Below are 27149 nucleotides of genomic sequence, written 5' to 3' on the forward strand. Positions count from 1 at the left end.
TCATATCCTATACAAAAAAATCAATAATTTACATTGGCCCGATGAAATCCCTCTTAACCCCTTCCAAACCACCCAAAAAAATCCGTTCAATTTAAAAAGTCGCAACTAGTGAACAAAAAACACATTCCCCCAAATCCTCACGGGACTATATGGGCGTAGCCTTGGAGCACAGTGTGGAAATTTACTTTCTCCGATATTTTTTATTGTACCGGGCAACAGTCAAATTGTCTAAGAATGTTGAATTGACCATTGTGGCACCCCTTACAGCATGGTGGAGCACTTTTGTTTGACTTGGAATGGCTGAATTTATATTTAAATTAATTAGAAAATATCTTATGTTAAAACCAAACGTTCACCCAACTGGCAGTCGCATGATTGTGATGCATGGCGGCATGAAAGTATATCAGAATCTGCATGAAATCTGTCCTCATGCATTTTTTGCGATATAGGGGTATGACATTTTTGCCCGTTACCGACAATTATCGGCATTACCGACGGCTTTTTGGTTGTATTTCACAAAAAAAAAACACTTAGCAGAACGAGGATTGAACCACCAACTTCTTGGTTGTTGATCCGACACGCTACCACCGCGCCATGGACACTTGATGAAAAGTGAGTGAAAGAGCACCAACATATGCTTCTCTTGGGAGTGTTGCTCTTGGACGGGCCAGCATTATATGTGTTGGTGAGAACTGCAGATCGCTAAAATTTTTACACGCGGGCAAAAATGATCTACGGGCTTGCTGCAAAAAATGTTATAAAATATGACATTTTCTGCAGCAAATCCAATGTTGCAGATTTTGAGATATATTTTTCCTTTGGGTGTTGCAGAGGACGATAACTTTGGAACAGCGATGCAAACTTGAGCGCTACTAGATAACATGTTCCGAAGATATCCACGGAAAAGGTGCCCTTGCTCAAATAACAACAGTTAGCACTGCAAATTTAGAAAAACTGTCCCGAGCTGCCTAAAACAGAATCGCCAAAGTCGTTGCCTCGGAATATATGAGTGCCAAGGAAGGAGGAATATTAGCACCTAGGAATGAATCGTGGTGGACCAATTCATTGATTCCATAGCAATGTCTTTGATTTTAGCTATAAAAGCCAGTGCATTTTAAAGCTACACTGGTTCGGACGATCGGCATGGTCACGTTACGATCGTCCGCCGTACGAAAGTTTTCGAAATTTGTGAAGAGAATTTGGATAAGAAGGAGTAGTTTATAAACGAGTTGCCGCATAGAACGATCCTGAAACAATAAATGCATCAGAAGAAGGATTAAAAGTGTGTTATCAGAAGAGAAACCAATCGATATTGTGGTCAGTGACCACAGTTGAATTCAAAGCAAAATGAATCGATTCACGGTTAAAACAGTGATACCCATAAACGGTCAAGGGTATGAAAACCAGGCGTTTAAGCAAATAAGTGACGAAAACCACCAGAATGAACCACCATCGGGAAACCACAACTCGTTGAATGGTCTTGATGCATCCACTGCAGTCGAGGACCGGCGTATCAGCATAATGGGGATCACCAGGTAGATTAAAATTTAATGGAGTTTGGACTCAAAAGTTCAAGTGCACCCAAATTCACGAAGAAAACGATGTAAAATTGTTACCATGTGCAGTGTATCGTGATGATGCCACACGCCGATTGATGAACAAAGTGTCAAATCGTTCTTCAATTAATTAGCGTTGAACCGAGGCCTGATCGTGTATTTTATTTTAGAGATCCACTGCCAAGGTTGGATGCCTATAGGACGTCAACGCGCAAAAATAAGCGTCCATCGATTGGGGAACTGCATGGGGACAGTGATCCCAAGGAAAAGAAACAGGTAATTGTGATGGGTGTACGACCAAAACGCACTGAATTGTAACACAACCCGACACTTCAGTTTCGTTAAGGTATGATAGAATTGGGCTTCCTGAACACACTCCAAACAACAGAATATAATTTTAGTTAATTTCTGTCTTCTGACTTTCTGTCAATAAATAAAACAGTAGAGTTTTGGTATAAATATTATGGAATTATCTTCAACAACCACGGTAGCATTTATACCCGAAATATACAAATCTATTAACTGACAGAAAGTTCACTAAAAATCAATTATAACGACTTAAGTGTGTTCCGGAAGCCTAAATCTATTATATCTTGATGTTCTTTGAAGCGTTTACTCAAATCAACTTTAAAATTGTCTAGTTGTGTAATAGAACAAGAAGAGCCATGTTGCTGTACACTGGCTACACCTTAAACAAATTAAGAATTACTGGCAGACATTGACTAGCCCGTCCCGAAAAGTGAAACTCTTCAAAAAAATTATATATGTACATGAATTATTATTAGAATTCTATTAAGGCACAATGCGTCAACATGAAATTTATGTCTTCATGCATTTCTTTGGATTTGGATGTGCATGGTACTTTATTTAGTGTTATTTTTCAAAGTTCTCCCTAACCAAATGTGTGCATTTTTGCTTTGTATTAATATTTGTATCAATATTTTAAATTAAAGTCTCATGACTTAAAGAATACTATGACATAGTAAATTAAACGGTTAGTTATTATGTATTTTGTAACTTTTCTTCTTCAGTTGATTTACTCGATCCCTTAACTTTGTTCCCAACATTGAATTGATCAGTCATTTCAACGGAAGTCCATATCTCAGCTTAGGGTAATGCTCTAAATAAAAAAATATAACAAACGCACTTAATTTTCTATCCTTACAGGATGCCGACGTCGAGGAGGCTGGCCAATCCGGACACCACATTCGCCTGGGCTGGATCCAGGGAGTGCTGACGCCATGTCTGCTCAACATCTGGGGTGTGATGCTCTTTCTGCGGCTCAGCTGGGTCGTGGCCGAGGCGGGAATCATCCAGAGCTTGATGATCACGGCGCTGTCGTACGTGGTGTGCGTCATTACGACCCTGTCGCTGTCGGCCCTCTGCACCAACGGACAGGTCAAGAGTGGCGGCATGTACTACATCATATCCCGCTCGTTGGGTCCGGAGTTTGGCGCGTCCGTTGGTGTTGTGTTTGCGTTTGCTAATGCCGTGAATGCCTCGATGAATACGATTGGATTCTGCAGCTCGTTGAACGGTTTGTTGAGTAGGTTGATGGGTTGGTTTCTACACAGAAAAAAATAATGTAAATTTGGAAGCTTTAATTTTGGAAGGTTGAATATTACCTCTTTTATGATGTAATTTTACCTCAATTTAGACTGAAAAAGTGACATTACACCAGAAAAGTGGTAAAATTACACATTTCCAGAGGTAAAATTACACCTTTTTTCTGACATAAAAGATGTACTCCTTCCCAGATGTAATATTACCATGATTTTTTTTTCTGTGTAGGGGGGAAGTCTGAGTCTGATTCTGTTACTGTTCTTTCAGAAAGCTACAATGTGCAAATTGTTGACGGAGACATCAACGACATCCGTATCGTCGGGACAATTGCTTTGCTGATCATGGTGGCAATCTGCGCAGTTGGAATGGATTGGGAGGTCAAAGCTCAGAACTTTCTGCTGGTGGCCATTCTGTTGGCTATCGGAAGCTTCATTGTTGGTGCCATCATCGGACCTACGGATGATGAGGAAAAGGCCAAGGGATTTCTAGGAATCACTGGTGGAGTTGTCGACCAAAATCTTGGACCCGGGTATCGATTCAGTGAAGGAATTCAGCAGAATTTCTTCAGCGTGTTTGCAATTTTCTTTCCGAGTGTCACTGGCATCCAGAGTGGAGCCAACATCTGTGGCGACTTGAAGGATCCTGCGACGGCCATTCCCAAAGGCACACTGCTGGCGTGTCTGATTTCGGGCATTTCCTATATTGTGTTTATGGTGGTAGCCGGTATGTCTGCTGTGCGAGATGCCTCGGGCAGTTTGGCTGATTTGGTTGGAAACAACTTCACCTCATGCAGCACGGAACTTAATGTAAGACTATTAATGGTTTTGTACAAACACAACTTTGAAGTTATTTTTTCCACAGAACTGTCACTACGGTCTAAACAACGATTACGGAATACTGCAGCTGATGGCGATCTCCAGCTGGTTGACCTACATCGGATGCTGGGCAGCTACTCTCAGTACTGCACTAACAAATTTGCTCTCCGTGCCACGACTTATTCAAGCTCTTGGTATCGATCAGATCTACCCGGGTCTGATCTTTTTTTCCAAAGGATACGGCAAGCACGGAGAGCCTTACCGAGGATACGTTCTTGTGTTTTTGGTGTCGTTTACATTTATCATGATTGCTAACCTGAACGTGATTGCACCGTTGATCACCAACTTCTTCCTGGCGGCTTACGCCCTGGTCAACTTCTGTACCTTCCATGCAGCCACGGTGAAGCCTCTCGGATGGCGACCAACCTTCAAATATTACCATCCCTGGCTGAGCATGCTCGGAACAATCCTATGTATTGCCATCATGTTTTTGATCGATGTCGTATCGACGTTCTGCGCCCTCGTCATTATCTTCATGCTCTACCTGCTAGTCATCTACCGCAAACCGAACGTCAACTGGGGTTCCTCAACGCAAGCGGCAGCCTACAAGTCGGCACTCAACGCTGCCATCAATTTGGAACAAGTCGGAGAACACGTCAAGAACTACAACCCACAGCTGCTCGTGCTCACAGGAAAACCACTTCATCGACCATCGCTGCTGAACTTTGCGAACTTGATAACGAAAAACCACTCGCTCCTGATTGCCGGACACGTGATGGAGGAAAAGCTAACGTTCAAAAAGCGCCAGGTACTTATGACGGAGGGGAAGAAATTGATGAACGAGCTTAAGCTGAAATCTTTCTACACGATCACGGACGGATTGCCCATCGAGGATGGTGTTCGCACGATGATGCAGTCGACTGGCTTCGGAAAGCTGACGCCCAATATTCTGATGGTTGGCTACAAGACAACTTGGCGCTCGTGTAACTCCGATGAGCTGAAGCAGTACTACAACATTTTACAGTAAGTTGTGGCAGTTGCAAACCCCTTTATTTCTTGTAAGGCGCCAACAATCACCAATAACTTGGTTTATCTACCATCAGTACGGCGTTCGACAATCGGCTGGCCCTCACCATCCTGCGTCTGCCCAACGGAATCGACTGTTCCCATCTCATCCCGGATAGTGATACCGTGGACCCGCAGGATCTGCAACCGGGAGCGGTTTCTCCGGCAGCTTTCGCCAACAGCCCGGCTGCTCAACGGCTTCAGAAGGGACTGATGCCGGTCAACTCCAACCTTGACCTCCACGGCATGGTTCCAAGCAGTGGCCAAAACACGGTTACCGCACCGAATCCCGAAGGTTAGTATTATTTTTAACTTGAGATTTCAGTCAAATTTGACCGTTTGTTATTTCCACAGCCCTGCAGAAATCCACCCTCGCGGCTACCAAAGAATTCTGCTTGTTTACTGGAAAGCAACCTGCCGGTTACATCGACGTCTGGTGGCTGTACGACGACGGTGGACTCACGATTCTGCTTCCGTACATCATTTCCACGCGGTCCAAGTGGTCCGACTGTCAAATCCGGGTGTTTGCCCTGGCCACCAACCGGGCCAGCATGGAGGAGGAACGCAACAAGTGAGTACTTCAAAAGCCTCGAAATCTTACTGCATCTAATCATAATCGACCCCAACAGCATGATAACCCTGCTTGAGAAGCTGCGCATCAATTACGTCACGCTGACGATGGTCACGGTTAAGGACAAACCCCAGGAGGCCACCATCCAGATGCACCGGGCGCTGATCGACACGGTGCTGGAGGACCAGGAAACGGATACCTTCGTGAGCGAGTCGGAACGAATTCAGCTGGAGGAGAAAACCAACCGACAGCTGCGGCTGAGGGAACTCCTGCTGCAGTACTCCAAGAACGCATCGTTGATCGTGCTGTCGATGCCGATTCCGAGAAAGGTAAAAATGAAAGTTTGTTCGTTGAGGTTGGGCATTCTTCTGATCGTTTTTTGAACGCTTACAGGGAATCGTATCGGCACAGCTATACATGTCCTGGCTGGAAATGTTGACGAAAGATATGCCCCCGTTCCTGTTGGTTCGAGGAAACCAAACTTCGGTGCTGACCTTCTATTCATAAGTGAATAAAATTCACAATATGATGAAATAAAATGCTAATAATTTATTGAAAAAAATATCCAGTTTTATAAGTTCCAACTTTCATGAAATCCGAAATATGAAATAAAACATACTGCGCCCCCATCTCCATCACCTAGACATACTCAATTTATGGAGACGCATGGTTCAAGAGTCAACCCGATTGCCAATTACCCGCAGACAACCTCGATTGGCTCATGGCAAACCTTGCTCTATTTTCCCACAACTCGCGGTTCATCAGCTCCCGGCTGGGCATGTCACGCGGCTGTTACACACGCGGCAGTACGAGAAAAAAAGCACATCGGCACCGTGCGTGAACAGAAAAGCTAAATATTTAATCGCTTGTTGGCACCCAGCTGCCTGCGGAAAGTCGTTGTCGTTGAAGATCTTTGTGACATCAGCAGCCCGGAACGATACCAGAAAACAACAATATCTCCCACAAATATACACTATCAATACGTCACACGTTAGGTGGCCGTTAAGTTCTAATAGGTAGCAGCAATGATTACCCGGACTAAATTCTCTCCATCAGGGAATGTTGACCACAGACACTTGTTGTGATAAGACTTGATCAATGGTAAAATTGTACATGGATACATTTGAAATAAATAAAACACTGTTGAAAAAAGAAAAAATGGCCTATACTAATAACTAAAAAAGTTTGTCAAAAATAAGGGGTTATTACGAGTAACCATGCGCCTCCTTCAAAATGAAAAGCTGGTATGAAAAAAAAATTGCGACGGATATCTTTTGCTTATCTCTTTTCCGATGGTTTGTCAAAAAAAGCCATTTTGAATTATTAGTTCGTTTATAGAAGATTTCATCAAAAAATAAATCTGCATTCATACTAACGTGGAATGAAAATATTCGAAATCTATACCTCGGTAAGCAAATTAACGATCAATTTGATCTTTTCAGTTAAACTTAAAGATTCCCATCTCGTACCATTTTTTTCAAATCATTTTTGGCCATAACAAGACAACTTTAGACGTCTTTGAATAACGAAAATTTGCGCACCTAATTTTCAATTTATCGCAATCTGATTAAAAAAATGCGGTGCGTCGAAAAACATTGATTTTCATTAAAAAAAATCTAGGCAAATAAAACTCCATCATTTTTGAAAATTATTTGTAATTTTTTGGCCCTGGTGGAGGTTTCAGCATTTTAAGTTTGCATACGACTCTTTTAAAAATATGGCTAGATTTTGATGACTTCAAACTATTTTTTTCTGAAAGCTCAATAAACCATCTTTCGGAGTAATGTTTTTTCTAAATGTGGTTTTTAACATTTTTTCGGACCACCCTAGAACGGCAAAGCAAGGTTTTTTCGCACGCTTGCATTCCTTGCTTTAGAATCAGACTATCATCCCTGAAAAGTTATCAGCAAGTCAGCAAAAATTTAAAAAAAAATCTATGGAAACTTTGCTTACAAAAATGATAAAATTCATTCTGGAAGGTTAATAATTGATTCTGAAAAATAGGAATTCAAAATAGAACAGAAAGATATTTGAACAAAAAATATGTCAATTTTAGGGCCTTCGTAACCTCCAAGACTACTTTGTATTTTTCTCTAAAACAAAACGAACTTTAATTGATCTTCAGTTGAAAGCATTTGGATGACTTGAAGATGATCTAAATATTTTAGATTTTTTTGTTAATAGATCAAAAACCAATCGAAAAACAGTTTGTTATGTATAACAATGGATGAGTTATGAGGCCGTCCCAAAAAAAATGAAAAGTTGTCAAATCTTCGGTGCTCACCCCTAGAATGATAGATTAGGATGTCAGGAACAATGTTTTCATACAACAAAAAAATCCAAAAATGGTTTACAACTCGCGCGCGGAACTTGAATGAAAAAAGTGCATTTTTCGAGTATTTTTCAGAAATGCGAGTAACAATCATACTAAAGTCATTCAAATTTGGTCGCCTTGGGCTTCAAGTTATAGTTTAATGTCCCCTGAACAAATTCCTGTACAGACATAGTCCATAAAAGCTTGTGTTTGGGCATAACAGGGCGTTTTAGGGAGAAAAAACTGTATTTTTTAGCCAAAAAATTTCAAAAATCACTCCCCAAAATGAGCCAAAAAAATTTGCAGCCAAAACTAATGCATTCAGCTTGTAGGAAATTTTACGGAGATCATTTTGTTTTTTTTTAACATTCAATTTATGTCCACGCAAAGCCGATATATTTGCATTTTAGTGAACAAAAAGAGAAGAATTTTCAAAATTCTTGGTATATGAGCGTTTTTAGCATAAAACATGGGCTACTATGATTACAATCGGGAAGGAAATTTGGAAATTTTTATTTTGCTCGCTCAAAAACGATATTTGTTAATGATATTTCATGAAAAAACATGAGAATTTCTCACAATGTGACGTAAACGACATATTTATAAGTACTGCTCGGTGCTCTTCTCGATATGAACAAATAAAGCTCTAATTGGTAACTTTTTTGAAAAAATAAGTTTTTTATAAATGATTTTTTTTCATTCGAATGTACATACGTCACATTATGAGAAAATCTCATGTTATGAAATGTTATTAACAAATATCGTTTTTGAGCGAGCAAAATAAAAATTTCCAAAATATATGCCTCTCCGTTTGTAATCATAGTAGCCCATGTTTAATGCTAAAAACGCTCAAACACCAAGAATTTTGAAAATTCTTCTCTTTTTGTTTACTAAAATGCAAATATCTCGGCTTTGCGTGGACATAAATTGAATGTTAAAAAAAAAACAAAACGATCTCCATAAAATTTACTATAAGCTGAATGCATTAGTTTTGGCTGCAAATTTTTTTGGCTCGTTTTGGGGAGTGATTTTTGAAATTTTTTGGCTAAAAAATACAGTTTTTTCTCCCTAAAACGCCCTGTTATGCCCAAATACAAGCTTTTATGGACTATGTCTGTACAGGAATTTGTTCAGGGGACATTAAACTATAACTTGAAGCCCAAGGCGACGCATTTCTGAAAAATACTCGAAAAATGCACTTTTTTCATTCAAGTTCCGCGCGCGAGTTGTAAACCATTTTTGGGAATTTTTTGTTGTATGAAAACATTGTTCCTGACATCCTAATCTATCATTCTAGGGGTGAGCACCGAAGATTTGACAACTTTTCATTTTTTTGGGACGGCCTAATGAGTTATGTTTGTCTTTGCCATTTATTTGAGAGAAATTGACAAATTGACATTAATGAGATTTTTTAAATATTTAAAGCATTTAGCTGTAAAAAAACAGTTAAATGAGTCAAAAAATTAAGTCGAAAAATAAATAAAGCCACAACAATCTTTAAATAACAGAAAATATACTAAACCTGGTACAGATTTTCACCCCATCAACCCCTGCGTAGTGTACCGACTAACCGCGCGCGCCCATTGTGGGCGGCTAATTTACACCCCCTTTGCTGGGCTAGAACCTATATATAATGGGTAGGCGACTAATGGTACTTTTCACAGTTGATCGCGTCGCGACAGTCGCGAGGGTGGACTCCGTCGGGCAGTCCTCAGCAATTTCCAAAAGAGACAGAATAGTCGTGTTCGCGCTCGGTGGTGGTGGCGGGTGACTTCTACGCTGGTTCCAGAAAAGAACCCTTATCTCGGTGTTTAAAACAGGCTTCTGAAGTGATGCGTAGAAGTTTAATTTGGAACGTGATTTTCGGTGTTTTACTAAGGCCAGTGTCTCATCGTCAGGTGGGCGAACCTGCGTCGAGGAAAACTTGGACAAACGTTTAGTTGTGATTAGTGTAAGTGTGTCTGGGAATGATTACGACTGGTGATGCATAAATATACAAGCGAACAAAATGTTCCACTAAAATCCTTGTGACCGATAGTGCTTGAACGGAAAAAAATGAAAGTGATCAGGAAAACATTATAGGTCAAATCAGTAAAATTTTAATCATAAGATTTGGATTAAATTTGGTTTAGCAGTTGTTCGGCCGAATAGTAAGACCAGTATTTTCTGAGAAATTTTTTATTTATTTTCTTATTTAGCCACTAGAGTGCTCCTAGCCGAAAAAATGCGTTCATGGACATGTTTCGCAAAAGACGTAATTTTGAAAGAGGGGAAAAAAACATCCGGATCGACTTTCAGCGGTTTGAACAAAATTTACTCAATTTTAAAGGAAATATACGTTGATGATCGAAATATCTTGAAACAGATCAATTGAAACTTCTACATTTTTTTAAAGTTTTCCCCAAACGTGGAAAACGTTGATCATCATAATTTTTTGACATAGGACTATGTCTTTACTTACTACACTGGGGGGCCAGTTCAAAATTTCGATCCCAAGCGTCACATTTGGCGAACGTTATTTCAAACGGTAATATCTTCATCCAGACACATTGGAATTACATATTTTTTGGACCATTCGATTCGGAAAACCTTCAGCAATTTTCTATAAAATTCTCAGTATTGGCAGAATAGTATAACTTTTCGAACAATTCAATGTTTTAAAATGCTTAGAAATAGCTAACAAAACGAACGCTCTTGAGGGGAAAACCGCCGCAGCAGAACTGGTCGTCGACGATCGTGAAAAGAGGGGAAGTAATAGCGAAGTAGAAGTATAAAAATGCGTTCTTCCCTTTCCACTGCACTTAGTTGCCACCGAGATGCTGAACAAGTCGGGTCGGCTCATAATATCTGAGCCGCAGACGGGTGAAGCAACAGCAGCAATGAGAGATAGAGCCCTAGCAACGCAAATTCTCTCTTCCGGAGAAGGATTTCTTCTACAAAATTACCTTTATTTTCTAGAGAAAGAGAGAATCGGAGAGCAGCACCGAAGAGGGCAAATTGTGTGCGAATGCCGTAGAATGACACACCAAATGCCGTAGGATGGCAGATTCAAGAAAATTGCCAAATGCGCGTTCACCCACACATACCACACACACTCCCGTTTCATAGTACACGCTGATTGGGTTCGATGCGTCGAGTTTCCCTTCCACGGATGTTCGATTGATGTATCTAAATTCGTCACCTGAAAAGGCCATCAGAGACTGCGACCAACTACAGATACACCCGGGGACGAGCAAAACCGCCAGCGGAGGCAACTTTTAAGCAGTGGAGTAAAATCGCTTTACCTAGTAGACTGTGTGAAAATTGTTGTAGCCCTGTTGTATGGGTTAGTACAACGAATCTACTATGAGCTCGTGTAATTGGTCACGGCCCCGGGATGCACAGCCGGGTTAGTCAGGAAGCTTCCCCCAATTCGTTCGAAGATTTCGTTTACGCCAGTGGTGGCCACAACCTGGAGTGGCCGGTGCCCTCAAAGAAGGTTCCCCCGGGGCCTGGGGGGACATTCACAGAACCATACGAGTTGTGGCAATATGGGTATAAAAATTCATGGTTTTTGATACTGAATATGAGAATGGCCATTCCCCTGCCCTCAAAGAAGGTTCTTCCGGTGCCTGGGGGACATTTACAGAACCATACGAGTTTTGGCAATATGGGTATTAAAATTTATGGTTTTTGATACTGAACATGATAATGGGCATTTCGACAGTGGTGGCCAAAACCTGGAGTGGCCGCTGCCCTCAAAGAAGGTTCCCCCGGGGCCTGGGGGGACATTTACAGAACCATACGATTTGTGGCAATATGGGTATCAAAATTCATGGTTTTTGATACTGAACATGAAAATTGCCATTTCGACAGTGGTGGCCACAACCAGGAGTGGCCGGTGATCTCAAAGCAGGTTCCCCAGGGGCCCGGAGGGCCTTTTACAGAACCATACGATTTGTGGCAATATGGGTATCAAAATTCATTCAAATAAAATAATCCTATTCCAGATTTCACTAGCAATCCAAAAACTCATTCAAATTGTTTGGTCCTATGTCTTTCGGTTATGTCTCTGACATACCATCTTGAACTTTTTTAAGTGGGTACAGAAAAACCATCATTTCGAGCTGGAAATCTAAAAGAAGCCTTGTCATATTTTCAGATGTTGTTGCCAAACTTGAGTCGATTTTTTACCTCTTCAATGCTATTTAATGCACACGAAAGTTTGGCACATCCCCTTTCATCGCTTGATGTTTTTGAATATTTTGCCTATGGGACGAATTTTCGCCTGTTTTAATTTTGTAGTGTTTTTAGGCCACGCTGACATGATTTATGGTTCAAATCATATCAATTCTTATAGGAAATGATGCAGGGAAGCACGCCTTTTTTATATTGAAATCATTGTTTTGATTAATTCTCTTCTGAGAACCGTTTTTGGGCTAATTGAGTGTACACTACAGAAAAGTTTAATTGGTTGGGTTTATAGTCAACTGTAAGGTATTCTTTTTTTCAATTTTGGATGTTAGCTGAATCAACATCTTTTGTGTGCTTTAGTTATAAAATGTAACGTTTTCATGATATTTCACAATTTTTATTAGTCTTATTTAAACTTATTGGATATCTCGAATCGAAAAAAAAACAATTATTTTATTGTATTTTTCTAGTTTCAAATTCGGCTGCCAGACTTAAAGCTCAACTTAGTGATTTTACCTTGATTTTTATACAAAATTTATGTTACCGTCAACTGGAGCGAATTGGAGCTACAGTCTGAATAGGGACAGGATGTTTAAAAGCACTTGAAAGCTTCAAATCCGGAAATGAATGCACACATTTTGTTGCTCTGAATCTGGTCTAACCAAAATCACTCAAAAGTACCAAAATATTAGGCTAAAACATTGCCAAAACTGCTGTCCCAATTCGCCCCATGTGTTCTGATTCCCCCAAAATGACTTTATTACAAATAATTGCAACTTTAACTTTGTATATTTTTTTTTGCCCAAACGGACATAAAAATTTGCAATAGGAAAGAAATAGAAACCCTGTGATTTTGTTAATAGTGCAGATTTCAATCAGACAAAATAGTATTTTGAAAAGGCCACTGTATAATTTCACCAGATTCTGTTAGTCGCAGAATCCGAATACGGTACCAACATTTATGAAAACAGTAGTAGTAGAAACAGTAATTTTCTAGAATTTTGCAAATTTTAATTCCAATTTTTTTATTTGAATGAAATTTTGTCCAGAGAATTCAAGTCACTTTTTATTACTCAAAGTTAAGTTCCCAAAATATTTTTTTTTATTTTAGGAATTTACCGATCAACAAAGATTTATAAATAAAAATTGTTCTTTTGCAAAAGTGCATTCCCTTAAACTGAAATAAATCGAACACTTTAACATGAATTGCTTTCAACATGAAAAAAAGTAATTTTCGATTGCAAATTTTATTTTTGCCAAAATGTTTTTCTATGACCACATTTCGTTATTTATTGCAAAATCAAATTTTTTCGCACTATCCTAAACTCTGGTGCTAAAGATGCCTTTTTAAATTCCCTTTTGGGATTTTTGAGAAATCATCTATTGTGTTAAAAAAATAAAAAAAAATTCTGGACAGTCCTCATCAAAGCCAACAACTTTGCCGAAGACACTAAATCGATCACAAAATTTCTTTCCAAGATACAGATTTTTGAATATTCACATATCCATTCTCATGACCAGCCAATGGCTTCTTTTGACATATTCCCTGTGGACAAAGTCTCATGGAAATTTTAAAAAAAAGCATAAAGTGAAGTGTATTTGTTAAAACGTAGAGAATTACTCAATTTCAAAATCCTATTTACAGTCTTGCTTATTTTTTTAACTATTTGAATTTTGGAGAATCATTTTGATTCTCAGTTTTTAAGCGAATAATCGTGTCACAATAAAGTTGTGGGGTTCCTTTAAACTATGTTTTACATCAAAGTTCATGTTCAAACTTCCGCAGGTAATAAATTCATTATAACTAAAAAGTTAGAAGAAAAAAACACTTAAGATTCAATACAAATTCCAATCTAAAGAAAGAAATACCTCATTGACTCACACTAAAAAAAATCATGTATCACAGAACAATGCAATACAATGCTAAAATTACGCAGTATATACGTGCTTCAACCCACTCTACCCAAAGTGGTTGTCTTATCTTGTTCTCGATATCGAAGAAAATCTTCCACACCCGATTACTTCATCGTTCCCCGTCGACGCGAGATAAACTGCGTAATAATGCTCATCATGATCTATATCTAATACGGTGCAGGTCCCACGATGAAAGTCGATCGTTTCTCGATAACTCGCATCAGCAATCGCATTCTGGGCAGTTTCACCGGCGGCAGAAGCAACAATGCCAACATCAGCAACACTAACAACAACAGCGTAACTCTGGAACCGTCGGCTACTTTCACCATCAGTGGGACGGATGGCGGTTCCACGGTGGACATTGACAGCTATACCGTCTCCTCGGTGGGGTCTGATGACAACGGGCGGCGGTACAGCTACAATCATCTCACGAGGTGAGTCATTTTTGTCAGGCGAGGTATTATCTGTTGTACACTTAATTTGATTCATTTAAAATAATTGAGAAATTTACAACGCTTTCGCAAATCAAAATTGTTGTGTCTTTTAAATGAAAATGTTTTTAAATTTTTATCTAGAAAGCCAAGTATTTAGTTTACACTAAAGAGGCTAGGTCTTAAAAACAATACGCTCGGTTTTTTTTATTTCTATCCAACTACAACCTTAATTTAATTTTAAGTTCAAAAGTAATAATGATTGTAAAAAAAATATTTAAAAAACCATTCGCACCATTCCATTACCTGCTATTGCAACAAAAAATCATTTTAGTTCAGCGTTGTAATCAAAAACGATAGCACTCTTCGACCAAAATCAGCAGGTTGAAGTACACAGCTGCCAAATTTATAACAGGGGTGACCCAAGTGCGGCCAGCGGGTCGAATCCGGAAGCTAACCGGTTTGGTCCAATCCATGCGACGGTTCTAATAAGCTTTATTGGGCCAAGAACCCCGCAAACAAGCAATATATTTTGTGAAATTTTGACAACTTTAGTCAGGCTCAATCGCAAGTAGAGGTAACTGATTTGAAAAGTTTAATCAATATATTTAAAGTACATTATAGTCTATTTTTACGATTTATGTACAAACAAAAAGATATTCAAACAATATTAATAAAACATATTTTTTTGAATATATTCGGCTATTACATTAATATTTTAATAGATGCAATGGATTCCAGCTATCGGCAGTCGCGTATTTGAATATTCTACACACTTTGTAAGGGCACTTGTAAGAAACGTCAAAACACGTAACTACCGAAGGGATAAAAAAGGGTTTTTTCTAATATCCTTTCTATCGAAACTTCTCTTATTTTAAAAGCAGTGTTGGAACTCTTCAAAAAAGTCATTGCTTATAAACTTTTGGCTTGGTTGAAAATAATTGTGCGAGCGTTTCAAAAAATCTAACTTTTTTTTAATTCTAGGAACTTGTTGTGCTCGCCAATCAAAGCAACTTCGTTCAAGACGCAGGCATTTCATTCCGTAATCTACGACTTCTACGAGCAAGTTTACCAAAGCATCAGAGCAACCCATCAAAATCAGTTTTTCACATACATATAGCAATTGGGTCCTAACATCGAGTTGTATGGCTGTTTCGTCACACACAACGATAAAGTTTTTTTTTCTGAGCAAAATTTCATTTTAAATTCTTGACAGAAATATATGACCGAGCCACGTAGCCCAGTGGTAACGCTTCCGCCTCGTAAGCGGTAGATCGGGGTTCAAATCCCGGCTCGGACCAACACAACTGGTGATCTTTTTCCTTCTGGAATCGATTGCTTAGTAAAGGGAAGGTAGTGTATCGTCACAAACTGGACCTTATCAGGACACCTTAGGGAGGCGACCTATGGAATGTTAACATTAACCTTAACATGTTAACATTAAGTTGAGAATGTAACTGCCACTGAATCCGCTTTGTAAATACCGGCCCCGATACTCTTCAAGGGTGTTCCCCTCAGGAACTGGGAAAGATTTACTTTTACTTACTTTTACTTACAGAAATATATTGTTTAATAAATTGTTTGAAAACTCGTTCAAGAGTGCTTAAAAAAATGTGGGTTTACACAATTATTATTGAACCGCTTTATCAATAATAGAAAGTTAAAAATATTGAACCAGTAGTAAATATGAAGACTTTCAAGTGAAATTCTCCGGAAAAACGATTCCCGAGGACCATTTTTGAAAGTTTTGACGTTTTAAGCATTTTCAAAATAAGTAATGGTGCTCATAGGATATTTTTTATAAGATACAAGCCTTACCCGACAAACTTCGTCCTGCCTTTTTTCGTTTGTTGACGTTTTTAACTTTTTGGCTTATTCAGCCTCCTGTGATCAAATTTTGATTTTTCGTAACTTTTCCCATACAATCTGCAGATTTTCCGGAATCGGTTCCAGAGTGGCCAAAGTTGTAACTTTTTGGCGTAAGAACCTTCCTTGGACTTATACAAACCTAAAGCAACAAAAAACACCTCGTTCCGACGCTTCGTATTGAAATGATTCGCGCTCGAACAAAACCGTCGACTTAAGTTATATAGAAGATAGGGGAAAGTGGGGCTAAGTACCTAGCTTAAAAAAAGCTCGGTAAAACCCATAAAAACGTGAAAAATCAGTCGGATATTTTGATTATCATCTTATTTCAGGTCTTGAGATTTCTTTCGTTTTTAAAGGAGATAATAATATCTTATTATTAACTTTAACTTTTTTTTCAAAAAACTAGCATTATTCAGAAGGTAAAATATAAATACCATATCATATCATAATATTTTGGGATATTTTTTTTACATTTTTTTATCAGTATTGATGCAACTTTATGTATTCGTTACCCACCAAGCTGAGTTGTTTCAGTAATTCGTACTTTTTTTTTCATAATAAAAATCCGTATGGTATACTTGCACCACCAAAACAAGGGTTTTTACATGCTCCTGATAAAAAATAACCAAATGATAAACCATACTTTAAAATGGGTGCAAATTATTGGTAGGGACACTGCTTATTTAGGAAAAAAAATCATTTAGATATACAGCAATTCCCCACGAAAACAGCATGGAAAAAAAACAAAAATGCTCAGAACGAGCTCAAAAATTTTCTGGGGGTTCCCTGGCCGAATTAATTAGACCCGTATTTTTTTGTTTGGCCATTAGGGTGACCTACGCCGTGTTAGGGTGGTCTGTAAAATGGCCATTTTCGTCGATTTTCGTAAAAACCACTTTTTTCAAAAAATCATAACTCCTCGCCATTTCAACCGATTTCAATTGTCTTATACGCAAATGAAAGGTGATAAGTTGGCCTTTCAAAGAAAAAAAAAGAAGTTTCAAAAATCTAGCCTAACATATGAAAAGGTCGAATGAAACTTTAAAATGCCGTTTTGACGGTGTCTGGACCAAAGAGCCTATGTCTGGAAATATTTTTATCGGATTCCCCGGACATTTTTACATAACATACTAAAAAATGGGAGGAGTTCATTAACAGGATTCCGAGATATGATTTTTTGAAAATAAAATCTGTGTTTTTCGACGCGCCGCGCACAAAAACACAAAAATGACAAAATCGGCAAAAAATCAACTTTTTCCACTAAAACTGCGATAACTTAAAAATTTCAGCGATGACCTATACTTGTCTGGGTACCAAAAGTTGCGTCTTTCAATTACAAAAATTTTGGTACCCAGACATTAATAGGTCATCGCTGAAATTTTTAAGTTATCGCAGTTTTACTAGAAAAAGTTGATTTTTTGCCGATTTTGTCATTTTCGTGTTTTTGCTCGCGGCGCGTCGAAAAACACGGATTTTATTTTCAAAAAATCATATCTCGGAATCCTGTTAATGAACTCCTCCCATTTTTTAGTATGTTATGGAAAAATGTCCGGGAAATCCGATAAAAATATTTCCAGACATAGGCTCTTTTGTCTAGACACCGTCAAAACGGCATTTTAAAGTTTCATTCGACCTTTTCATATGTTAGGCTAGATTTTTGAAACTTCTTTTTTTTTTCTTTGAAAGGCCAACTTATCACCTTTCATTTGCGTATAAGACAATTGAAATCGGTTGAAATGGCGAGGTGTTCTGATTTTTTGAAAAAAGTGGTTTTTGCGAAAATCGACGAAAATTGCCATTTTACAGACCACCCTAACACGGCGTAGGTCACCCTAATGGCCAAACAAAAAAATACGGGTCTAATTAATTCGGCCAGGGAACCCCCAGAAAATTTTTGAGCTCGTTCTGAGCACTTTTGTTTTTTTCCATGCTGTTTTCGTGGGGAATTGCTGTACAAATAACACAAAAACAAATTCTTAGCCTTATTTTGTGCTTGTCAAATGTTATAAGGAAGCAAAGGTTTTGAAAAAAACCTCATTCAATCTTATGTCCCGTGGCGTTTATGTCGTTTTGGTGGTTATGTGGTAGTAGAATCAACTAATTGCTAGCAACAATTCCTCATACTGGAAATATCAAACTTGTAAAAATTTAAGGCCGTACGAGCGATGGTTCCTCTTTCTCCATATGATCGTCTTGCCCCACATTCCCCTAACTCTAATCACGTCTTTGTTTCATGTTATCAAAAGACCTCCTGACAAGAATTAAGAAAAAACTGCCCTTGGTGAAGCAACATTCAACTTTGCAGATTAGCTTAAAATATATACAGACTACCCAGATTAAATCATGCCTAGTAATCATGGTCCAATTTTGGATGCAATAATATCCGAGGCCAAGGCTCAAATACTCCCGAATCCGGGATGCATTTTATCACCGAGCAATAGCTAATTTACAACCGCTCTTGATAAGAGTAAGAGCTAAGAATTGGATTGAATGAAGCCATCCAGGTAGTACTAAGCTACCATCAGGGCGCACGGTTGTTATCACTTGACTTGATTTTTGCTATTCCGCGAGAAAGCCCTTTTCTAAAGCTTGGAACGAAAGGGTGGAAATATAATTACTGTGGGATCCACACAATTCAGTTCATTCAGTAAAGGGTGTTCAATGAGTGCACACAATTGACGGTTAATTTCCGTTAGCTATTAGTGACTTGTTTCTTTGTTAATGCGAAAATGACACGAACCGGGAGCTTTAAACATGCGGTGATATTGGATTTTGGCAAACTAGTGTGTAATGTGACTAGGTTAGAAAGTGATTGAAAACTGTGTGTGGTTTTTATTTATTCTTCATTTGTTCTAATCGTTTTTAGAGAACCTCTGCCACGCTTAGAATATTATCGAACATCAAAACGTGGCCTGAAACGGCCATCGATTGGGGAGCTACATGGAGACCTCGACAGAAAGCCGGTAAGTAATAGGATCACTTTTTTTTATTTTTATGTGCAAAAACAATGATCGGCAAGTTGACATTTTGCGATTAACCCTAAACTGCCCAAGTTTTTTTTTCCAATATTTTTATTTTTCGTTTGTTCATGTGGTAATTTTGAGGAACTTTTGTTCTACAAAAACTTTACTTCTCTTGTTTTATGTTTTTCTTGTTTTATTTTCAGTAACTTTGCATTTATCTTGTTCAGTTTATCTATGTTTTTGATAATTTTTGGCCTATTCTACCACCTCCTATCATTACATTTTGCCTTTCTATTTTTTTCATGTTTTAAAGCCACTTTGTCTCAATTTTTTGCTTGTGTTTCACATTTTCTGCTCTAGAATGGCACCATTATCATTTAATTGTAAAAATGCATAGAGGCATAGTCTGGGGCACTATAAAAATTACTACATACTTCTTATTACTTAAAAAATAAAGGACTTGTTAGTGAAAACACAGCCAGTCTTGAAATGATTTTTTTTTAAACATTGCATTTCCAATGCTTTTAAAAGATCAAAAATTGGTTGGCAATTTTTTTTAGATCGAAGCCCGTCTAGCGGCGGGATTTTGTTGTAGAGGGTTAACTATAGTCCATTTTGATCGAACAAATTTGAAACCCATTTTAAACTTTTTTCATTTAAATTTTGTATTTCGAGATAGAATGTTACCATTTTGTTTCTTTCGAGCTTGTATAGAGATTACGATTTACTTTACAACTGTTTCAGATACTGACTAGGTAAGTTTCGTAGAAATCTTTTGTATCAAAACTTGAGATTTAGGAAAAGGGTGGTGTGGCTTTCAGAAATGGTAATAAATAGTTATGATAACTGCTGTTCAACTTGTTTGCTACTATTTCTTGTGTGTTGTTGAGTTGTGTCAAGTTGTCAGTTGAAATTAAATGCGGAAGAAATTATGTTCAACAAAAATCACTTTTCCACTTCAGATTGCCATAAATAACAGTCAAGTGGCGCTCTACTTTATTCAATTACGGCTGGTTCAGATAATAAACTTTAGACTCATTCATAACAGCTTGCTAGACATCTTATCCTATACTGCTTATCGCAAGTCAAACACATTGTAAAGTTTTACGCAGGAACTCCATTTCGGTGGCAACGAACCGTACTGCTCTTTGCAATCGAGAAGTGCGTTCCTTTTTTTTTGCAATAAAATGCACCGTTTTCTTGTTATAGCCTTTAGAGGGTTAAATTCAGGTTAAAATATGTAATTTTTAGGTTTTTTTTAATGGCGTCCATGTAGTCCAAACTAGCTGAGTAAATAATCTACAATTTTAATTTTTGGGGTGTTCAAATCGCTAAGAATTTAACTTTAGGCAAATTAAGATTTTGAATTGTTTTCATTTTGCCTTAATTTTGCAACTGACGTAAATTTATCGTCTTTATGAATTTTTCCAATCTTACGGTAAATAAGTATTTCAGAATCAGTCTTAAAATATGTAATGCAGAGTGGGGCAAAGGTGCGCACCTAATGTCAATCGTTCTGTCACCAGTGAACATGCAATATTTTTGATTCGTTGTATATACCAAATGGTACCCTTGTCTATGGCCTTGTCCCGAACCAAAAAATGATGTGCGCACCTTGCCCCGTATGTAAGGCAAAGGTGCGCACTATGCGGGGCAATGTGAATTTTTAGTTAATTTTTGTGTAAAAGTTAACTTTTCATCAAGTTTTCAATTGAGGGTTGTTTTTTACCACAAATGAAGATAATTTTATGGTACAGTAACTTATTTAAACTAAGTAGTACTCATATAACTAAAGTTTAATTTTTAGGGTTAATAACCTTCCCTTTTTCGCATAAGTTATATTTTTTGGTCCTATTTTTTCAGAGATACTATTGTTTTGTGATTTTGAATCAATACCATTAGAAATAAAAGTTATCCAATGTGTTTGAATTTTTTCATTCAAATATGTAAGGATGAACCTTTTGCCTCGCAAATTTCTTTTTAGGAAAAATTATGGTGAAAAATAAGAAGAAGAGGAATTTCAATAATTCTTTAAGGGTTAGCAAGGTAATTGACTAGGCTAAACACTAGTTAAATGGTTTCAAAGATTTAGTGAACCTGAAGTTTTGTAAACTTCAAATATAAGATCAAAATAGCCCAAAAGTGACTTTTCCCATTACCTTCACAAACTTAAATTTTTTCACTTTATTTTTGTAATTACATAAATTTACCCTAAAACAAGTCGAAACCCCAAATATGAGCTTTTTAGGGTTTTTTCATAAAATTATTTTAATTAGGTCCTTTTCGGTACTGGGACCTGGTTAGGACAGAGTCGGCTTTTGTAATAACATTGTTCTTATTGCTAAGAGTAATTACAGAGCTTTTTAGGTTGAAATTAAGCATTTTAAACAGCCGGATCCTGAGATGACAGATTTCGTGAGTTGCGCGTATTCACCGACAGATGGCCAGTGGGCCTCGTCGGAGTCCGCCCATTAAATACGCAACTCAACATTTGCAAGGGAAACTTTTTTTTCGTGACGGTTTTCGCGGCACGCTCACTTCAACTGTTCTAAACTAATATTTGAACGTGGCGTATCTCTAAACAAGTTTTTAAGAAAATGATTCTTGACTGCCAATTTTGTCGTTTTACACCGAAACAAGACAAAAACAATATTTATTTAAACTATTTGCCATTTAAAAAAAATAATTGCTAGATAATATCAAAGGCCGCTATCTTAGGCCCACTGGGCCCACAAAAAGGGGTACGCTCAGTTTGTATGGGAGCTGTCAACATGCTCCCGGGCTGATTTAAAAGGCTGGTGTGCACCTTCGCCCAGTGCGCACTTTTGCCCCGTACTACTCCAAGCTTCTGCTCGATCCTAATAGTTCGAAGGCTTGAATGGGGAGAGCACCCAAACCTTTGTTTACTCCAAAGATCCTTCAACCCCAGGATTCGAACTGAGATTACGAGTCCAACCGCTGACCAGCGAATCCACTCCATTTCAAATCGTGCAGTGGGCCGATGCATATACACTCAAACCCCGATGGTTTGACACCAACTGTTGTCAAACAAACGGGGTCACGTTTTAGTGTGACACCCCTTTTACACGCAGTTCACACAAACTACTAAACGTTTGTTTTGATAGTGTGCGTGAGCGCCGTGTAAAAAAAAGTGACAGTTCGTCACTTTTTAGTTTGACTTTGACCAACCAAAGGGATATAGACTAAAACCAACCACCGAGGGTTAAGTGTAGATGCCTCTGTGCTCTCTTATGCTAGAGAGCCCACAGACATCGATGTACTGAAGCGGCCAGCCCCACTTCTTGAAATGTACAGCAGAGGTGATTCTTTGAACTGGGCACAAATGTTTTTTTTAACAACACACGCAATTTTCCAGGTTGCAAATCATGGTTTATTTATCATACTTTATTACTTTATCCCGTTTTCCCCTCCCCCCAGGAAAAGCAAGAAGAGGAGGAAAAACCAGACGCCCACGGCCACGGCATCAAGCTGGGATGGATCGAAGGCGTACTGATCCCGTGCCTGCTCAACATCTGGGGCGTGATGCTGTTCCTGCGGCTCAGCTGGGTCGTCTCACAGGCCGGAATCGTCGAGTCGCTGATCATCATTGGCATCTCGTACCTGGTGTGCGTCATTACGGCCCTCTCGCTGTCGGCCATCTGCACCAACGGGCAGGTCAAGGGCGGTGGCATTTACTATCTCATTTCGCGCTCGCTGGGACCGGAGTTTGGCGCGTCGGTGGGGGTGGTGTTTGCCTTTGCCAACTGCGTCCAGGCCGCGCTCAACACGATCGGGTTCTGCAGCTCGCTGAACGATTTGCTTAGTACGGTTGATATTGGTGGTTTTTGGATGGTGGGATATTTGACGAGTTCTTTTTTTTTTCAGAATCCTACGACACTAAAATCGTTGATGGTGGAGTCAACGACGTGCGGATTGTGGGTTCGATCGCGATCGTCGTGATGGTGATCATCTGCGCCGTCGGCATGGAGTGGGAGGCAAAGGCGCAGAACTTTCTGATCGTCGCCATTGTGATCGCCATTTTCAACTTCCTGATCGGAGTTGTGGTCGGACCAAGTTCGGACGCATCGGTGGCGCAAGGGTTCATGGGCTTCTCTTCGGCGGTCTTCCAAGCGAACATGAAGGCGGACTACCGGTTCAGCGAAAACTCCCAGCAGTCTTTCTTCAGCGTCTTTGCGATATTCTTTCCGAGTGTGACGGGCGTCCAGGCTGGCGCGAATATCTGCGGTGACCTTAAGGATCCCGCCAGTGCCATTCCGAAGGGCACCCTGCTGGCGCTGCTCATCTCGGCGATCTCGTACGTAACGTTTGTGTTTTTCGCTGGTGGAGCTGCCCTGCGAGACGCTTCCGGCAACATTACCGATCTCGTCAACGGGACGTTCGTGACGTGTACGGCGGAAAGTGTGAGTAACTGAGGTGGGGTGTGAGTTATTGGGAAGGTATTCAAGCGAACTTTTCCGTTTTCAGAACTGCGCCTACGGACTGCACAACGACTACACGGTGATGCAGCTGATGTCGCTGTCGTCGGCCATCATCTACGCGGGATGCTTCGCGGCTACGCTCAGTACCGCTCTGACCAATCTCCTCTCGGTTCCGAGGATCATCCAGGCGCTGGGTATCGATCGCATCTACCCGGGATTGATTTTCTTCTCCAAGGGTTACGGCAAGCACGGAGAGCCATACCGTGGTTATGTGCTGGTACTCATCGTGTCCGTACTGTTCGTACTGATCGCGGATATCAACGCAATTGCTCCTCTGATCTCCAACTTTTACTTGGCCTCGTACGCGCTGATCAATTTCTGCACGTTCCATGCGGCTACGGTGAAGCCTCTCGGCTGGCGACCTACGTTCCGGTTCTACCATCCGTGGATCAGCTTGCTCGGTTCGATCATGTGCATCGTGATCATGTTCCAGCTGAACTACATGTTTACGATCGTAACGGTAACGATCATTTTTGTGCTTTATCTGGTGGTCGTCTATCGTAATCCGGACGTCAACTGGGGTTCCTCTACCCAAGAGCAAATCTACAAAAGCGCCCTCTCCTCTACGCTCAAGCTGCAAAACATTGGCGATCACGTCAAGAACTACCACCCGTCGATCCTGGTTCTAGCGGGTAACCCGATGAATCGACCACCCCTCATCGACCTTGCTAACCTCATCACCAAGAACCACTCGCTAATGATCGTTGGCGACATCATCAAAGAACGTCTCTCACATCGCAAGCGCAAGCAACTCAACTCCGAGTGCACCAAGTTCCTGGAGATTCGCAAGATTCGCGGCTTCTACCAACCCATCGACGGAATGTCCATCGAGGAGGGCGTCCACGCGTTGATCCAAACCTCGGGCGTGGGCAAGCTCTCGCCCAACATTGTCCTGATGGGCTACAAGGCCGACTGGATGACCTGCCCGGTGAAGGATCTGCTCACGTACTACAACGTCCTGCAGTGAGTACAGTTAAATTGAGTTCAACAATATTCACCAAACTGATTGTTTTCCCGCAGCGATTCCTTCGACTGCCGAATGTCGCTGGCGATCCTGCGACTCCCGAACGGATTGGACTTTTCCCACCTCACGACCGAGATCGTAGCGGAACCTGCCGGAATGCCAGCCGCCGTCGGTAGCAACTCCAACTTCCAAACCATCTCGACCGTCCTCACCGACGGACTGCGCCCACCGCGCAAGCTCATGCACGTCGACTCGAACCTCAACCTGGACTCGGCGAACGGCAGCAACGACAACACGCTCACCATTCCGCAGCAAGGTAGCGGCGTAGACATTGCTGGATGTAACTTCCCTTACGCAAGATATTTCCATTAACAGCTCCCTTGCCGAACCGGCGTACCCTCGAGGCCCAACGGAACAGCATCGTCTACTCGACGCGAGGGGGCTCGAGCGTCCCGAAGGAGATCCTGGACCGGCTCAGCGTGTTCCAGAAGAAGCAATCCAAGGGCACCATCGACGTCTGGTGGCTGTACGACGACGGCGGTCTAACGATGCTCGTTCCGCACATCATCTCGCTCCGGTCCAAGTGGTCCCAGTGCAAGATCCGCGTGTTTGCCCTCACCAACCGCCAGATGGAGTTGGAGGTGGAAGAGCGAAAGTGAGTACTCGTAAACTGTCTCAAGGTCGAGGATCATTTACAATTTCCCCACCCCTGCTTCAGCATGGCAAACCTCCTCACCAAGCTACGCATCGACTACTCCTCGCTGACGATGCTGCAGGGCGTAACGAATGCGCCGCGTCAGGAAACCGTCGACATGCACCAGCGGCTGCTGCAGCACTTTACCGAAAGCGACGGCACCCAGATACCGATTGGCGAGCACGAGCGGGTGGCGCTGCAGGAGAAGACGAGTCGCCAGCTGCGGCTGCGCGAAATGCTGCTAGAGCACTCGAACGGGGCGAACCTGATCGTGATGTCGATGCCGATGCCGAGGCTGGTGAGTTCTTCATATAGATATTAAAACACAAGAGTTCACTAATCGCGGCGATTGCCTGCTTCTTCCAGGGAACCGTGTCCGCTCCGTTGTACATGTCTTGGCTGGAAATGCTCACGAAGGACATGCCACCGTTCCTGTTGGTGCGCGGCAACCAGACGTCTGTGCTCACGTTCTACTCCTAAATTTTGTTGCTATTAGTGCAGAATATCGTTATCAGTATTATTGCTCTGTTTTGTTTATTAGGATTAGTTTAAAATATTTCACGTTTAAGTGCCAAATGTAGACTATTAAAAAATAGTATTTGCCAAAAAATATAAAATCTTGCTTACTAACTTATAAGAGCACAATGCATTTATGCTCCAAACGCTTGCAGGTTCTTCTCGAGCATTGTCGTGCCCGTAGTGAACGGCCAGTCTTACCAGCATTTTGTACATGGTGCACTTTGTACGTCGAGATTGTGCGTGTGTTTGCGAGCAATACAATTAGGGGAAGGGGGGGCAGAATGGACCAGGGGGGCAGAATGGGCCACCCTTGGTTTTGGGCTTTAGAATGGATTTAGACCAATTGTAAGGCAAGGGTCTTATAAAGGACGTCAAATAACTTCACCATACCGAAAACGACGTTCGAATTCATTGTATTTTTCGAATTATGAGCAAAAATGTAAATTATTGACAAAACTACGTAAATGTTGTTTATTTCGAGGTTTTTAAATAAGCTTTCTGAAAAGCTGGAATGTTTGAAAAAGTTTGCTCAATGCTTATAACGTTACTAGATGCTACTACCAAGGTATACAAACAACAACGGAACCTTAAAATCATTTAGAGACTTGGTGGTGGAAGTGTTAAATTAAAATCCACTTAGGGGCAGAATGGACCACCCTTATCCTGCCTTCTAAAAACAATCAAAAGTTATGAAATTTGGATTAAATGGATTATTTCACTCCTGGTAGCTTCACAAATCACGTTTAATGCAATATTAGTTGATTTTTTAGTTGTTTTGATGATTATTTGTAAAAATAGTGTCCTTTTTCAACATATTAACACTATTTTCAAAAAAATTGTTTTGATAAGTGACTATTTTTATTAAAGTGGTCTAACTTCATGGAAACTATGTTAGAAAGGTACCTTAAGTCATTTCTTATCTCCCTTCAACGTTTTATTAGACAAAATGGCTTGTTTTCTAAGGTGGCCCATTCTGCCCCGCACCCTGGAAAAAAAGTCGAAAAAACTTTTTTTTTTAAAGTGGCTCAAAAATTGTTTTAAGCTAAAAAATTTCATCAACCAAGTATACAACATTGAAGGGAACATCCCAAAGCATAAGCCTACTACACTGAATTCATAAGTTTTCATGTTTTTCTATGGTTTTTGGCGCATTTTACTTAGGCGGGCCATTCTGCCCCCCCTCCCCCTATCAACGTGGGAACCTTCTTTGGTGAATCTATCTGTTCGCTTATATAGTAT

At 40.1% G+C, this 27149-nt stretch overlaps 2 protein-coding genes across 2 annotated transcripts; both read left to right on the forward strand.

The window, feature by feature from the left end:
- The first annotated feature begins 1144 nt into the window (after window positions 1-1144).
- LOC120413753 (bumetanide-sensitive sodium-(potassium)-chloride cotransporter-like) lies at window positions 1145-6134 on the forward strand. Its single transcript, XM_039574685.2, has 9 exons — window positions 1145-1535; window positions 1727-1832; window positions 2724-3102; window positions 3387-3925; window positions 3981-4957; window positions 5038-5294; window positions 5354-5570; window positions 5629-5899; window positions 5964-6134. Exons 1-9 carry the CDS (start codon window positions 1348-1350, stop codon window positions 6075-6077), a joined length of 3048 nt encoding a protein of 1015 aa, XP_039430619.1. The 5' UTR covers window positions 1145-1347; the 3' UTR covers window positions 6078-6134.
- Window positions 6135-9550: 3416 nt separating this feature from the next.
- Window positions 9551-26053, forward strand: LOC120413777 (bumetanide-sensitive sodium-(potassium)-chloride cotransporter). The gene is made up of 10 exons (XM_039574720.2): window positions 9551-9835; window positions 14153-14405; window positions 19138-19234; window positions 22673-23057; window positions 23120-23655; window positions 23720-24696; window positions 24754-25013; window positions 25073-25352; window positions 25416-25689; window positions 25758-26053. The coding sequence occupies exons 2-10, from the start codon at window positions 14161-14163 to the stop codon at window positions 25869-25871; spliced, it is 3168 nt and encodes a 1055-aa protein (XP_039430654.1). The 5' UTR covers window positions 9551-9835; window positions 14153-14160; the 3' UTR covers window positions 25872-26053.
- The last annotated feature ends 1096 nt before the right edge of the window (window positions 26054-27149 follow it).

Source organism: Culex pipiens, chromosome 3 (genome assembly GCF_016801865.2).
Source record: "Culex pipiens pallens isolate TS chromosome 3, TS_CPP_V2, whole genome shotgun sequence".
Classification (NCBI taxonomy): domain Eukaryota; kingdom Metazoa; phylum Arthropoda; class Insecta; order Diptera; family Culicidae; genus Culex; species Culex pipiens.